Source organism: Podarcis liolepis, assembly GCF_965112155.1.
Source record: "Podarcis liolepis genome assembly, chromosome: 10".
Lineage (NCBI taxonomy): Eukaryota > Metazoa > Chordata > Lepidosauria > Squamata > Lacertidae > Podarcis > Podarcis liolepis.
The window spans coordinates 45,806,595-45,821,083 of NC_139562.1; the positions used below are offsets into that span (position 1 = coordinate 45,806,595).

General features: G+C 44.3%; 1 protein-coding gene across 1 annotated transcript; it reads left to right on the forward strand.

The window, feature by feature from the left end:
• The first annotated feature begins 3,962 nt into the window (after positions 1–3,962).
• On the forward strand, positions 3,963–12,501 carry TMBIM4 (transmembrane BAX inhibitor motif containing 4). Its single transcript, XM_083462528.1, has 7 exons — positions 3,963–4,271; positions 6,602–6,710; positions 7,794–7,899; positions 8,814–8,847; positions 9,301–9,418; positions 9,826–9,871; positions 11,298–12,501. Exons 1-7 carry the CDS (start codon positions 4,169–4,171, stop codon positions 11,502–11,504), a joined length of 723 nt encoding a protein of 240 aa, XP_083318654.1. The 5' UTR covers positions 3,963–4,168; the 3' UTR covers positions 11,505–12,501.
• Positions 12,502–14,489: the final 1,988 nt, after the last annotated feature.

Consider the following 14,489-nt stretch of genomic DNA (forward strand, 5'->3'; position numbering starts at 1 on the left):
CCACTAGACTTGGCGACCGGCGGCCTATCTGGGGGGTTTTGGAGCGTATTTCGGCGGAGCGATTGGGGAGGAGGGGGCTTGTTGCCGGATTCTTCAGCTGGGCCGGAGATCCGCTGCTGGGGGTCCCTGGGCCGAGTTGTGAGCACGGCCTGCTGAAGGGAGATCCAGCCGATTGCGCGACGGGGACGGCCGGGGCTCTCCGGCTAGGGCGCGCGGCTGGCTGGCTGGCGAGGGAGGAGGCGGGGGTCCTCACTCTCTTAGGAAACGCACCCGCGCGCCCGATTGCCACGAAGTCCGAAGGGTGCGTGTGTGGAATTAAAAAGCAAAAACGAGATACAGGCAGGGCAGGCAAAGAGTTTTCTGCAAGAGGATGGAGGGCAGGTTGAAGAGAAAATCACTCAGGATGAGACAGTCAAATCAGCCATGATAAAATGGGCTCAGGATATTGGGTATAACATCATGTTTGAGGACTGGGAAAGGTTATGGACCACCGGAATGAAATTCACGGCATGTAATGCCTTGAAGGAAAATATTATGAAAATGATTTATAGGTGGTACATGACCCCAGTCAAGCTTGCAAAAATATATCACCTGTCTGATAATAAATGTTGGAAATGTAAGGAGGCTGAAGGGACATTCTTTCACCTCTGGTGGACTTGTCCAAAAGTGAAGGCCTTCTGGGAAATGATCTATAATGAGTTAAAAAAGGTATTTAAGTATACCTTTCCCAAGAAACCAGAGGCCTTCCTCTTGGGCATTGTTGGCCAGAAAGTGTTAAAGAAGGATAGAACTTTCTTTATGTATGCAACTACAGCAGCAAGAATACGTATCGCAAAATATTGGAAGACACAAGATTTGCCCACACTGGAAGAGTGGCAGACGCAATTGATGGACTACATGGAACTGGCTGAAATGACTGGCAGAATCCGAGATTTGGGAGAAGAAACAATGGAAGAGGACTGGAAAAAATTTAAGGACTATTTACAAAAACAATATAAGTTGTATGAATGTTAAAAATTTACACGATTCGGAAACTATAGCTTCAGCAATTAGATTTGGGAAACAGGAAATTATATTTTAAGTAAGAAAAGGTCAAAATCTAAGGTAATACTATGTTTAATTTAAGATATAAGTAACTGATGAAAAGTATGTTAAATTTAGAGGTATAGTATTTGAAAAGTACAAAATAAGGTACGAAACAAGGTAATAATTTGCTGATATCTTTATTATAAAGAATGCAGGGTAAGGGAGATGCGAGGAAGTCCAGTTAGTTATATAAAAAATGTGTTGAATGGTTGGTTTTCTTTTCTTCTTTTTCTTTTTTTCTTTTTCTTGTTCTTTTACTTTTTTCTTCAGTGTATGTTTCTAACTTTGTATTTGAAAACTTAATAAAATATTTATATATAAAAAAAGAGAAAATCCTTTCGCTTTTCTGGGGCGCAGGGAAGTCTCAGAGCCGGAGGTTGGGGAAGGGACCCCCTTTGCTCTGCCCTCTTCTCCCGTCTTAGATTCGCATGGGGGTCCCCGCCCGAGCTTGCCTGGCCACCGGGCCACACAAGGGCCGCGCTCTACGCGGCTCGCCTTGCTAGCCGCGCAGCTGTCCTCCGCGGCTGCGGAGCGGCCCTGCGCCGGTGCCCAGCCCCTCTGGGCGCCCGCTGCGCTGCCAATGACAAGCGGGCGACGTCGCGGGCGGGGAAGGCGTCGCTTTCTTTCCCGATCCTTCATCCTCCCAGTCTTCCAGCCCTTTTTTGGGTTGGAAGCTCATCTCGTTCGCCCTTCTCCTTTCTTCACCCTGCGCGCAATTTTCCTCCCTCGTCTCCCTCCCCATTTCTCCTTCCTTCCTTCCTGACTGACTGACTGACGGGCTCGGGCTCAGGCTCGGGCTTCGGGCAGGGCTCGGGCTCGGGCAGCCACAGCGTCGGCGGTGTTGGCGATCGGCGGCGCGGGGGGATGGCCCTCCCGGGGGAGCCGGCGCTGCTCAATGGGGTTGCCAAGGAGACAGGCCGGCCGCCCCCCTCCCCCGGCCCGGCGCCCCCCGCCGCGCCGGTGCCCGTTATCGAGCTGGTGCGCGCCGGGAGCCCTATATAAAAGCCGCGGACGCGCCCACCGCCGCCCGAGATTATTGGGGGGGCTGAGCCCCCCCAAACGAATTTTTGAGGGGGCTCGAGCCCCCTCAGGCCCCATGGAGTCGGCGCCTATGAAAAGAACTGATGGTTAAGAGGAAGTCAGGAGCATGGAAAGGGGAGTACCGTAGAAGTTTGATTCACCCACAGGGCACAGATTGATTCAACAGGCCCACTTTCCAAGTAGACTAATTTGGAGTCATATTTTCCTGACCATTATCAGATTATCCTCAGATTGGAGAAATCCAAATTCGCAGAGTGGAAGACCTTCAGTCTGAGGTGGACGTCGCATGGATGAGGTGAATGCACATTAAACTCTAGTGTGGACAAGCCCATAGTTGCACCAATAGCTATGTAACATTAGGCACTCTTGACATGGTGGTACCAGACAAATCCTGTTGTTGTTATTATTATTATTAAATCCCTATTTTCATCAGTGTGCTAAGGGTGTGCTAAGATATGAGCAGATGAACCTTTTGGCAATTCAGTCCCAAGTCATTTAGTCCTTTAAAGACCATCACCAGCACTGTAAATTGGGCTTAGAAACACATTGGCAACTATTGCAAACTGCTACAACACAGATATCATCTGTTCTTCTGACCAAGAGTTAAGCTGCCACATTTTGTTCCACTTGGAATTTCCACGTTCTTTTTTTAAGGCAGCCCCATGAGAACTGTACTGGTGGCTAAAAGCAGCCAGCAAAACCAAGCCCCTTCTGTTCTTTTCCTCCTTCCTCTGTAGGGAAGCACAGTCCACGCCATTTTTCCATCTATTTTTCCCATACGACTCCCATCTATTTCCCAGTGCGCCATGAACGTCTTAGAAAATAATACTGTAGAATTGGAAGGGGGCCAGGACGGTCATCTAGTCCAACCCCCGCAGTACAGGAATGCTTTGCCCAACATGGGGGCTCAAACCCACATACCCTCCAACATTTCTCTGATGAAAATAGCGACGCCCCATTCCAATTTTACTATTTATACCCCACACAACTTTACTGGGTTGCCCTAGCCACTCTGGGTAGCTTCCAACATATATAAATGCATAATAAAACATGAAACTTTTTAAAAAATAAAAGTCTTCCCTATACAGGATTGCCTTCACATGGCTCGGGGGTTGGATAACTGCATACCCTCCAACATTTCTCCAATTAAAATAGGGACACCCTATTCCAGACCCTTCCAGGAAAATAGGGACGTTGCAAAATACGGTCTGAAGCTCAACATCAAAAAAACGAAGATCATGGCCACTGGGCCCATCACCTCCTGGCAAATAGAAGGGGAAGAAATGGAGGCACTGAGAGATTTTACTTTCTTGGGCTCCATGATCACTGCAGATGGTGACAGCAGCCACGAAATTAAAAGACGCCTGCTTCTTGGGAGAAAAGCAATGGCAAACCTAGACAGCATCTTAAAAAGCAGAGACATCACCTTGTCAACAAAGGTCCGTATAGTTAAAGCTATGATTTTCCCAGTAGTGATGTATGGAAGTGAGAGCTAGACCATAAAGAAGGCTGATTGCCGAAGAATTTATGCTTTTGAGTTATGGTACTGGAGGAGACTCTTGAGAGTCCCATGGACTGCAAGAAGATCAAACCTATCCATTCTGAAGGAAATCAGCCCTGAGTGTCTTGAGCTGCCTCGAACGCCCTTCTCTGTAGAATATCATTTTATTTTATTTTATTTTTAGTCTTTCTCTGTAAGCTCGAGGTCTGGGAACAGCAACAACTTCCTGCAGCTGATTTGGAACTCGAGGGAGGAAGAGAAGAACTGAACGAGCCCTGAAGACAAAGGCTATTCCGAAGCCTTAGCCACGCCCACCAACCTTACGTCGCGACGCAGCTGGGAGGGAGGGGAGAGAGAAGCGCCGGCGAGCCTTAAACCGGGGGAAGGCCGAGCGAATCGCTGGAAGGCGCGATTGACGCTCTCCGCGATCGACGAGCTTGCGTCACCCGGATAGGGCCTGAGGAGAGAGCGGGGAGGCGGGTCGTTGGTGCTGGTGCGCAGTTGGTGCTTTCCCACTACTGAGCCGGAGCCGCCGCCGCGATGATGGCCGCGGAGAGCCCTTCCTCCTACCCGAGGACGTCCATCGAGGACGATTTCAACTATGGCACGAATGTGGCCACTGCCAGCGTCCACATCCGCATGGGTAAAAAAGGAAAAAAGGGGGTGGTGTCCTGCTCTCTAGGTCTCTGCCCCGCTCCCTCTCCAGGCATCGCCCTGCTAACTAGTCCGGTCCCCCCACCTCCACTCTGGTTTTGAAGGGTCAGGATTCGACCCGTTTGCTTCCTGGAGCCGAGCCTGTCGCAGCTTTTAAGGGCGCAGGACGAAACCAGAGAAAGAAGGCGTCATCGCCGCGGTGCTTTTAATTTCGTTTTCTGTCCCACCCCTTTTCTCCCAAGGTGTCACGGCGGTGTAAACATGGTTCTTCTCCGCCCCTCCCCCACCATGTAACCCCTACAACAACCCTGCCAGGTAGGGTGAGGCTGAGAGGCAAGGTTTTAGTCCGACACTAACCTTCATGATACACCTTTAGGTGCCAGGCAAAAAAACCTGTTCTTTTCTAACCACGGTTGACTTGATTGACATCCTATTCCCTTTTAAAATGTGGGGGGTTTTGCGGGGGGGGGGTGTTATTGGGTTGTTGTTTTGATTATATATCCTGCGGTTTTGTATTTCGATTTTGTTCTGTGAGACCTCAGAGTATAGGGTGGTATATAAATTCAGCAAATAATAATAATAACCACTGCACCACCCTGGCTTCCAGACAGGGCTTTGGCAGCATCGCCCCGACACACACACTAAGGTAGAAGCAAAGATAAAAAGACACTTAAAAGAAAAACCAGTTTAAAAGGCAGCTTGGCTGTCTTTTTGTCTCTCGCTCACACGCACACCCCGTGCGCTGATAATCCTTATTAGTTAGATGGCAAAGGACAAACCATCCTCTTGTCTCCAAATTGCAGATTATTGGGGTTCACAGGATCAAATTACAACTTGAAGTCACAAAATATATAATGAAAATAAAAACAGAAACAACCCAATAACCGCCACCCACCCATTTTAAAAGGGCATTGAATGGCAGTCAACCAAAGGCCTGGTTAAAGAGGAATGTTTTTGCCTGGCGCCTAAAGGTGTGTAACCTCCCTGGAGAAAGCATTCCACAGACAGGGAGCCACTGCAGAGAAGGCCTGTTCTCATGTTGCCACCTTCCAAACCTCTCAAGGAGGAGGCACATGAAGAAGAGTCTCAGAAGATGATCTCTGGGTCTGGGTAGGTTCATGGAAGGAGGCAGTCCTGAGTCGTTTAAAGCTTTATAGGCCAAAACCAGCACTTTGAATTGAGCCTGAGCCTGTAAACTAATTGGTAGCCAGTGCAGTCAGACCAGGATCAGTTTAATATGCTCAAACCATCTTGCCCCAGTGAACAACCTGGCCGCTGAATTCTGCACTAACTGAAGTTTCCAAACCATCTTCTGAGGCAGCCCTATGTGTAACTCATTGCAGTAATCTAACCTTGAGGTTACCAGGGTATAGATGACAGTAGTTAGGCTATCCTTATCCAGATAAGGGCATAGCTGGGCCACCAACCGAAGCTGAGGCCATCTGAGCCTTGAGTGACAGCAAAGGATCCAGGAGTACCCCCAAGCTATGAACCTGCTCCTTCAGAGGAAATGTAACCCTGTCAAGAGCAGGTAACCTTCTAGCCATCCGGTCTAGGGAACCACCCACTAACAGTGCCTCAACCTTACCTGGAGTGAGTCTGTTTGTTGGCTCTCATCCAGTTCATTATCGAGGGAAGACACCGGTCCAGCACTTCCACTGCCTCACCTGCAGATGTAAAGGAGAAATAGAGCTGAGTGTTATCAGCATACTGCTGACAACTTATTTTCGTTGTCACTTGGTGAAAAGGGTGGGGAAAGCTGCATCTACTTTAAGAAAATGTGTTTCCAGATGCTGCTAAAATTGCAGGAGTAGGACTAGTAAAAATGATGTTGACTGCAAGGAATTGTTACATCTTTGAATGAGCTTCAAATCCAGCAATGGTCTTTGTACAGGTATTATTTGCTCTGTGGCAATGTGAGTGCCCACTGTGAATGTATGGATGGAAGGCGGAAGGAGAATGCTGTAATAATTCATTGGCCAGCAACAAACATTTCAGGCAAACATATCCTCTTGATTTGGTTTCATTTACCGTCCATTGTCTTGTTTGCGCAGTTCAGTGCTTACTTGGGCTACTCAAGTATTCCCTGATGCATAACTTTGGCAATGCTACTAAACAAACAGGATGTTAACCTATTGCTGCCCTTTGAGGAACCACTTGTTCATTCTAATGAGTACAATTTATTCACTATTACACTATTTTTTGTTTTTGTTTCTATGCTTCATTAAAAAGATGCACTAGTTTTTTATTAATCCTCTGATTCGAGGTAAAGCAAGAATTAAACCATGTTAATATGCTATCTTATTTCCCATCTCTTAGCATTTCTGCGCAAAGTCTACAGCATTCTTTCAGTTCAAATTTTCTTGACTACGGTGACCTCTGCAGCTTTTCTGTACTCTGAGACAATTCGGACATTTGTGCATGAAAGGTAGACCCTTTTGATGAATACAGTTGCACTGTATTTCTCCCACATTTCAATGTATAATAAATTTTAGACAGGATACTGTTTGATGTAATAATAGGTTTCAGGGAATTTTGTTGGCACCATTGGTTCTCAAGCATGGTTCTCTTCTGTATGTTGCTTGCTACTGTGAGATAACAATGATTTATTTATGATTAAACATCTTAGTCCGAAGGGTCTCCAAGCGACTTGCATTGAATTTTTTAAAAATAAATACATTATACCATAGAAAGGGGGAGAGGTCATATAACTCAATACTATTGCATGCAACATATTGGGAAAACAAGACACCAGCTCCTTCCCATAACAGTAATAGAAAAGCATTAGCAGTATGTGAAGAGTAAGCAAAACAATACTGGTATCCACTAACTAGAAGAGAAAAATTACAACAACACCGATAAACCTCTCCCTGACCCAAAAATAATTCCCATCAACCTGCCATTTTTTTAAAAAATGTAACAACTACACCAATGTCTGCTGTAACTCAGGGGTGGGTGGGTCTCTATATTTCGTGTATATAATGATGCTTGTTAAAGGCACTTGAGCAGGGTCAATAAAAGATGACAACAGTACAACTGGTGGATGTAGCTGTGCTACTGCTAAGCATAATAAGCAGCATTTATATAGGTGTGTTAAATTGTTCAAAGCAGGTTGCATTACCTTGGTCACCCTTAATACAACCCTTTATTGTTACCATATTGTAGATGGAGGACTAAGGCAGAGAGAGATGATATTTTTCTTCCCCTCAAATGTGTTCCTGAATGAAGCTCATCTACTATCTGTCATAGAATTTATACAGAAATAATTTGCTACCAAGAGCATGACTATCTATTTGAGGGTTTCATACACTTGAAATATTGGTGACTTTGTAACTATAGATGTCTTAATTTCATACAACCAGAAGAGAGGTGTCTGACCTTCATTGCAGATATATTAATTTTTTTTAGACATGTATCCAATAGACTCTTACTTTTTTTTTTTACATTAAAACAAAAGGAGCTAAAAAGCCAGCAAATTAATGTTGACTGTGTTCTCTGTTAAATCTCACAGCCCAGCTGTACTCCTGGTATCCGTGCTTGGTTCCCTGGTTGTGATTGTGGCATTAACTTTGTACAGACATCAGCATCCACTTAATTTATATCTTCTCTTTGGCTTTGTAAGTATTTCCAAAGCTTACTTTCTTCCTTACAGCTTTGTGGAGACTTTTTAAAAAGTTGCAGATAATTTGTTCTCCTAGTAGCCTTTCTGTTAAGATTGCTTTTCAAAGAGTGAAGTAGGTCTGTAAAATACGCACTGTACCTTCTGAAAATTGACGTACACTCAGTTTCCTCTGTGTGCTCAGAAAAATGCAATAGTGTGAATTCAGGAAGACAGTGGGTTGCATCTAACAATGGAGTTCTCCTTGTGCAATGCAACTTCTCTGTCCCCTCCTCCGCTTGTGTGCCCCCCAATTCTGCCCTAAAGGGCCCCTTCAAAACTTTGTCCAATGAGCATGAAGGCTGGAGGGTTTTTAAGTATGTTCAATTGAATGCACTTAGATATTCTCCCCATAATTTGAAACCCTGATAAAACATGGTTCTTCTTCAAGTTTTCCAAGTCTATTCGATGGAACATGCTTTAAAACTTTCTTTACGCCTTTGTAGTAATTGCCCCCCCAATCCAATGAGCAGCGCCAGTGCCCGGCCCTGTTCCTACTTTAACCCTGTGTGTGCTCACACAAATGCTTTTAACACAGCTAGTGTTCAGTGCCCAATTGCTTATAAAGCACTGTCTGCTTCTGTGGTGGTTGGTGCGATCTCTAGGAAGTGGAAGGTATATAAAGGCATGCCACTTTTCCTTAATCCAAATAGGTTTATCTTGAACTAAACATATTACTCGACTGACATGCATAGAACCCAGTCTAATGACTCTGTTGCATGCACAACCTGGCTTCTTGAGCCGACCATTCCAATTTCTTCCGTGTCTGATAGAGCGCTGCCGTACACAGGGTGCCCTTTGGCTTGAGATTGCTGAGTGGAGCTGCCTTAATGTTGGCTTTAGATGATAATTCTTTCATTTTATTTTTCGCAGACCCTTCTTGAAGCACTGACTGTTGCTATTACAGGTATGCATTCACCCTTATCATATAGATAGAAATAGAAAGGAAGAAGCCCTATTTTATGATTTGTTACTGCTTGCTCAAAGGTGATTGACAGTACAGAAGCCAGATTTGATGTCTCTTCTGTTATACATTCTCTTCCAACCAAAAATGAACAAGAAAAAATAGAGAAATGCAAAGTATAATTAAAAGAACAGAGACTGTACCCTAGAAGTATGGACGTCTGCCTATTATTCTTTCATTATATTCTATAGAAAGTAGCATGCTTATTCTTGGGATTAGCACTGTAATCGTAGGTGTCTCATTGCCTGGAATATAGGTATGCTTAGCTGTTGTCAAATGGAGCTGATAATTTTTTTTCTTAATATGAGCACGATGCCTGCATTGATTTAGTTTGAGGTAACAATGCCAAATGTTCGATAAAGATTTTAATTTACCTTTCCTTGTTTCTCCCCATAGTGACTTTCTATGAAGTATCTGTTGTTCTGCAAGCCTTTATCTTAACGACGGCTGTCTTTTTTGCTCTGACTTTGTACACTTTGCAGTCCAAAAGAGATTTCAGCAAAGTTGGAGCAGGGTAAGTTACTTTCCTATACACGCACACAAACACACACACACAGTATATATACATCCATGTATAAGAGGATATAGTGGCAAAAATTGGGGGAGTTTCTATAACCACCCTGCAAAAAACAGCAACATTTGCTTACTCATAGAGGTGAACAAATGACTGTGTCACTTAATATACAGTGGTGGCCATTTCTGTAGAGAGTTGCTGTTGGAAAAACACGGGGCAGCTGAATTGATAAAGTGTGTGCACAAAGTAAAATCCGGGGGGAGGGGGGTCAGTGTGACTTGTCATGACTGAAACGGTGATAGCGAGTATCACATTGCGAATGTATGTTCTATAATAGGCGTGTATGTAACTAAGATGAAAGTGTAGTTTAAGAAGAAAGTCACTAACCTATTAATGTGTGTTCACAGGCTGTTTGCTTGCTTATGGATTCTTCTTCTATCAAGCTTTCTAAGGGTAAGAGGTCACACCTTGTTGTTATTGAAAACATCACTGGATAATTTAAAGGGGGGGAGGGTAGGTTTATGCTAGGGCTGTGCCCCCCATCTAATTCGAGGTCCTTATGACTCAGGGGCTCCTTGTGGTAGTAAAGGAGTTCACTGTAACATGCATTGTTATTCCTCAGTTTGAAATGGGTGACGTAGGAAGTTTAATACAGTTTTTAAACTAAAAAATATACTTAGTTCAGTGGTTACAGTTTATATGTTTTAAAACTGGACTTCTGCTGTATTGGATTTGTCTTAAGCTCAACAATACTTAAACCACAGTTTGCAAGCCCAGTTAAAAATACGATTTCTAAATTTTTGAATGATGACTGAACTGACCGAGTGTAAACTCATTCCACCAAGATCAGGTACAAAACCACAGTTCATTTGCGGTGTGCTTCTAGGCATGTTTTTGTTACATGTAACATAAATCAAGGATGCAGTCCTATACACACTTAACTGGGTATTAAGCCTCCTTGAGCATAATGGGGCTAGGTTCTGAGTAAACTTGCATGGGGTTGCAGCAGAATTACTTAGCGTTTTACTCCAGTATTTTAATCTGTTTTCTTTTGAAGCCACCATAAGACCTCTGTGGTGCAATGGGTAGGTGCTTCCCTGCTCCCCTCAGCAATGTATCACAGCTTCTAGAGCCTACATATAGTAGGGGTATTTAAAATGAGAGTTGCCATAGCGTTCCCCCCCCCCTTTTTTTTTTTTTTTTTGCTCTTCAAAATATGGCAACCGTAACAATGATAAGATATGGAAAGCACTAAAGACTCAGGAATGACCAGAAAATGGTATGTTGTGCATACAGTCATACCTTGGTTCGCGAACAGCTTAGTTGTTGAGCAAATCGGCTCCCAAAGGCCAAAAATCTGGAAGTATTCTAGTTTTTGAACATTTTTCGGAAGCCAAACGTCTGGCACGACTCCACTTGAGTGCAGGAAGCTCCTGCAGCCAATCGGAAGCCGCGTCTTGGTTTTCAAACATTTCGGGAGTCAGATGGACTCCTGGAACGAATTAAGTTTGAGAACCAAGGTACCACTGTATACAGCTTCTCTGTAAGCAAGCAAAATATATTAGTGGCCACATTCAACTAAATCACTGCACTAGCAGAAATCAGGGCAATGGTGCCCTGGTTCACCCCTCCTCCTGCACCCTGCTCGTCAGATCTGCTCCAGAGTCAGAAGAACCTGCAGAACATCATGAGAGCGGAGGGGAGATTGTTCTGTAAGGCAAGCAGAAAAGCTTGTACTGATGGAATAACCTCTTTAGCATTACACTGACTACGACCATTCAGCTTTAATTATAGTTCCATTACGGTCAAATCTAATTTTTTGGTGTGCTTTTATGAAATACATTGGCACAAAACCTCTCTCTGTGTTCTTTGGTTACAGCTTTTTTTCTATAGTGAAGTATTAGAGGTAGTACTAGCTGCTGGAGGAGCACTTCTGTTCTGTGGATTTATCATCTACGACACTCATCTGCTAATGCACAAACTCTCCCCTGAAGAATACATATTGGCTTCAATCAACCTCTATTTGGACATCATCAATCTGTTTCTACACCTGCTGCGTTTGCTAGAAGCATTTAATAAAAAGTAATAGGGAGTTAAAATTTCTGAGATAATTTGGATGTAGCATCAAAAAAGTTATTAAGACCTAGGAAAACTGCAGAATGCTCTGAGATTGGAGCTTGTTTTTACATTCCACTGTGGTTTCAGTGTTTTCTGTATAAAGGGTGTTTTAGAGAACTGGTGTTTATGATTCTATTCTGAGATCAGTTAATTACATATTGCAGTCATCTTGGCTGTTCAGTAAAGGCTTAACTCCATCCGTTTGCATATCGTTTTTGATTGAAAGCCTTGCTCATCAACCTCCATTTGTGCTATTAGAATTCTATTTTCTGCAATAATTGCCACAGATGTGTCCTTTGATATTCACAATTGTCACTGGCTGGATAGCATAAAATGGAGTCTCTTAATTTTGCTATTGAACATCAAAGCTTTAAATAAGCTAACATTCTGTTGCTGGTCATCTGTGGAATGTGAAAGCTTACCCTACTAGCATATTGATGTGAAGGAATTATCCCACAACTTGGCTCCTACACTTTCTAAAATGTTTTAATGTACTTCTAGTTAAATACTGTGTTTTCAAACACTGCAGTATTTTGAGAGATGAAAGGAACTTTATTCCAAAAGTGGATAATTAATACAAGTAAAAGATGTAAATTATTTGTTTATCGGTAGTTTCTGCTATTTTGAAGGCTTGTATCCGGTCTATTTTAGATTTGTGAAATTTTAAAAAGTTCTAAAGCGTGCTTATATATATCACACAAAAACACCACAGCTTCATGTTTTCTGTTGATCCTTCTGGAATGCTGGAGAAGTTTGAAGTACATTTTGACCCCTTTTCCAAGGCTTGTCATTGACTGTTAATAAGGGGTAAGACACTTATGTGCAGTGAAGTGTTTATCAGATGATGTTTTGTATTGGTTGTGTACTGTGAAGTGCAGGCAGATCAGGAGGGGCAATTATACTCCATCTGCTCTTCTTTCGGGATAACATTAAGAATTTATGAAAATAAATTTTATGAAATGTTAGCTGTGCATGTCATTTGCCTCTTTATTTGCTTTTTGTCTGGTGGTGCAAGATTGCGAACTAATGGTTTCTTGACGATTAAGCAAGCAATTACAGGCAGAAACGCAGTGTTGTGCCTGATAATTTAACATAGTCCTAGAAGCTCATACCACTGGAGTGGCAGTGCTTCTCATTCTGAGGGCCTAGAAGACTTGCTCATGTTTAGCTTCTAAAACTAGTTGTGCAGGAATAAATGAATGACTGCCTGCCAGCCATGTTCTTTAAGCTATATGCCGACCCTTTCAAACTTGGTTGTGTGGAGCCTGGTAGTGTTGCTCACTGATGTGAAAAAGACATTAAGGATGTAATCCAGATTTGCACTACAGTGGTGCCTTGGGTTACAGACGCTCCAGGTTACAGACGCTTCAGGTTACAGACTCTGCTAACCCAGAAATAGTACCTCAGGTTAAGAACTTTGCTTCAGGATGAGAACAGAAATCGTGCACTGGCGGCACAGCAGCAGCGGGAGGCCCCATTAGCTAAAGTGGTACGTCAGGTTAAGAATGGACCTCCAGAACGAATTAAGTTCTTAACATGAGGTACCAGTGTATTGCAAGGCTCTTTGTGATGGCAGCTCTTCTGCCCACAGCCTTCACTTTTGGTAGGCAGAACAGGGAGCTCTGCACTAGATGAGTGATGCTGGCTTCATTCCATGGACAGAGGCTGGTGGAGATAGTTTGGGCTGGACAGAGGGAGACCCCTGCCCCATCCAATCTCCACAGTGTGGCACAGCCTATGGGAGATTAATATAGTTGTCATAAGGTATAAAAATTAACCACGAGTGCTCTTAAAAGATGCTTTTGTTTTAAATACAGAAAAGACAACTGATTAGGAAGCTAAAACTATATATCCATTCCCTCAAGCAATACTCTCGTGCATGACCAAAATCAACGCAGCATTTTGTGCGTTTGAGTGAATGTACTTTTCAGCAAAAATGTCTAAGGATAAGCAAAGAGTCAGGGATTTGGCTGAGCTCGTTCTCTTGGGGTCTAACATGGTATATTAACCCTAGGAGGCAGACTGACAGTTTAGGAAATCAAAGTGGAAAGGGCAGTTGTGTATAAAAAAAGGTCCCAATATTTTGCCACATGTGAGCAAACAGTGGAACGTAAAGATCGCGTCAACAGTGGGTGGGAGCATATTTCCTTCCTCCGCTCAGTGGTGTCCCAAGCGCTCCCTTTTCCAATTCATGTAAGTTCTCCTTTACCATTCATAATAATAATATTATAATAATATATCATTTATACCCATGCCCATCTGGCTGAGTTTCCCCAGCCACTCTGGGCGGCTCCCAATCAAGTGTTAAAAACAGTACAGCACTGGGTGGCTTGCCCTCCTCACCTGCCCTTTTCAATTCAAGGGACAATTAAGGGTGATCAAATAACCTGGCGGAGAGGAGGGCTAATAACTCTGCTCCCTGGTCCTGACACCTGTCCTTCAAAATCTGTACCTGAAAGCACATAGGAAGCTGCCTTGCAGCGAGCCAGGCCACTAATCCGGCTCATCTAGCTTGTCAAGACTGACTGGCAGGACTCCAGGAAGCGGTCGCTCCCTCTCTCTTCCCCGCGCCGCCAAAGCTGCACCTGAAGATGCCGGGCGTTAAACGTGGGAAGCTTGTTGCACGCAAGACAGGATCGCTATGCAGTGCTGCCCTTGCGCTGCGCGGGGACCTCTGCCCCCTGCGCAAGTCTCCTCGCAGGGGGCCGTGAGTGACCAACCTCCCCCCACGTATCCAGCCTGCGAGTATTCAGGGCAATTTCGTTTATAAAGCGTATATTAAACAGCAACGGGCAGGTCAGCCCACCTCCCACCTCCCACCCCCCACGGAACAGCGCCGCCAGCCTGCCTACAGTCATTTACAGAACTGCGCAGTGCCGGAGGAACTCGCCAGGGGGCGCTGTTGGGCACTGCGGCGGGTGGGGCGTGACTTGCTTTTCCCGGAAGCGACGCG

What these genes read in the sequence shown, in the direction of transcription:
- TMBIM4 (XM_083462528.1), top strand. Translation starts at nt 4,169, where the DNA reads ATGATGGCCGCGGAGAGCCCTTCCTCCTACCCGAGGACGTCCATCGAG. An exon ending in CGGACATTTGTGCATGAAAG is followed by an intron (nt 6,711 to 7,793) that starts GTAGACCCTTTT and finishes TAAATCTCACAG; the next exon opens with CCCAGCTGTACTCCTGGTAT. An exon ending in TATATCTTCTCTTTGGCTTT is followed by an intron (nt 7,900 to 8,813) that starts GTAAGTATTTCC and finishes TATTTTTCGCAG; the next exon opens with ACCCTTCTTGAAGCACTGAC.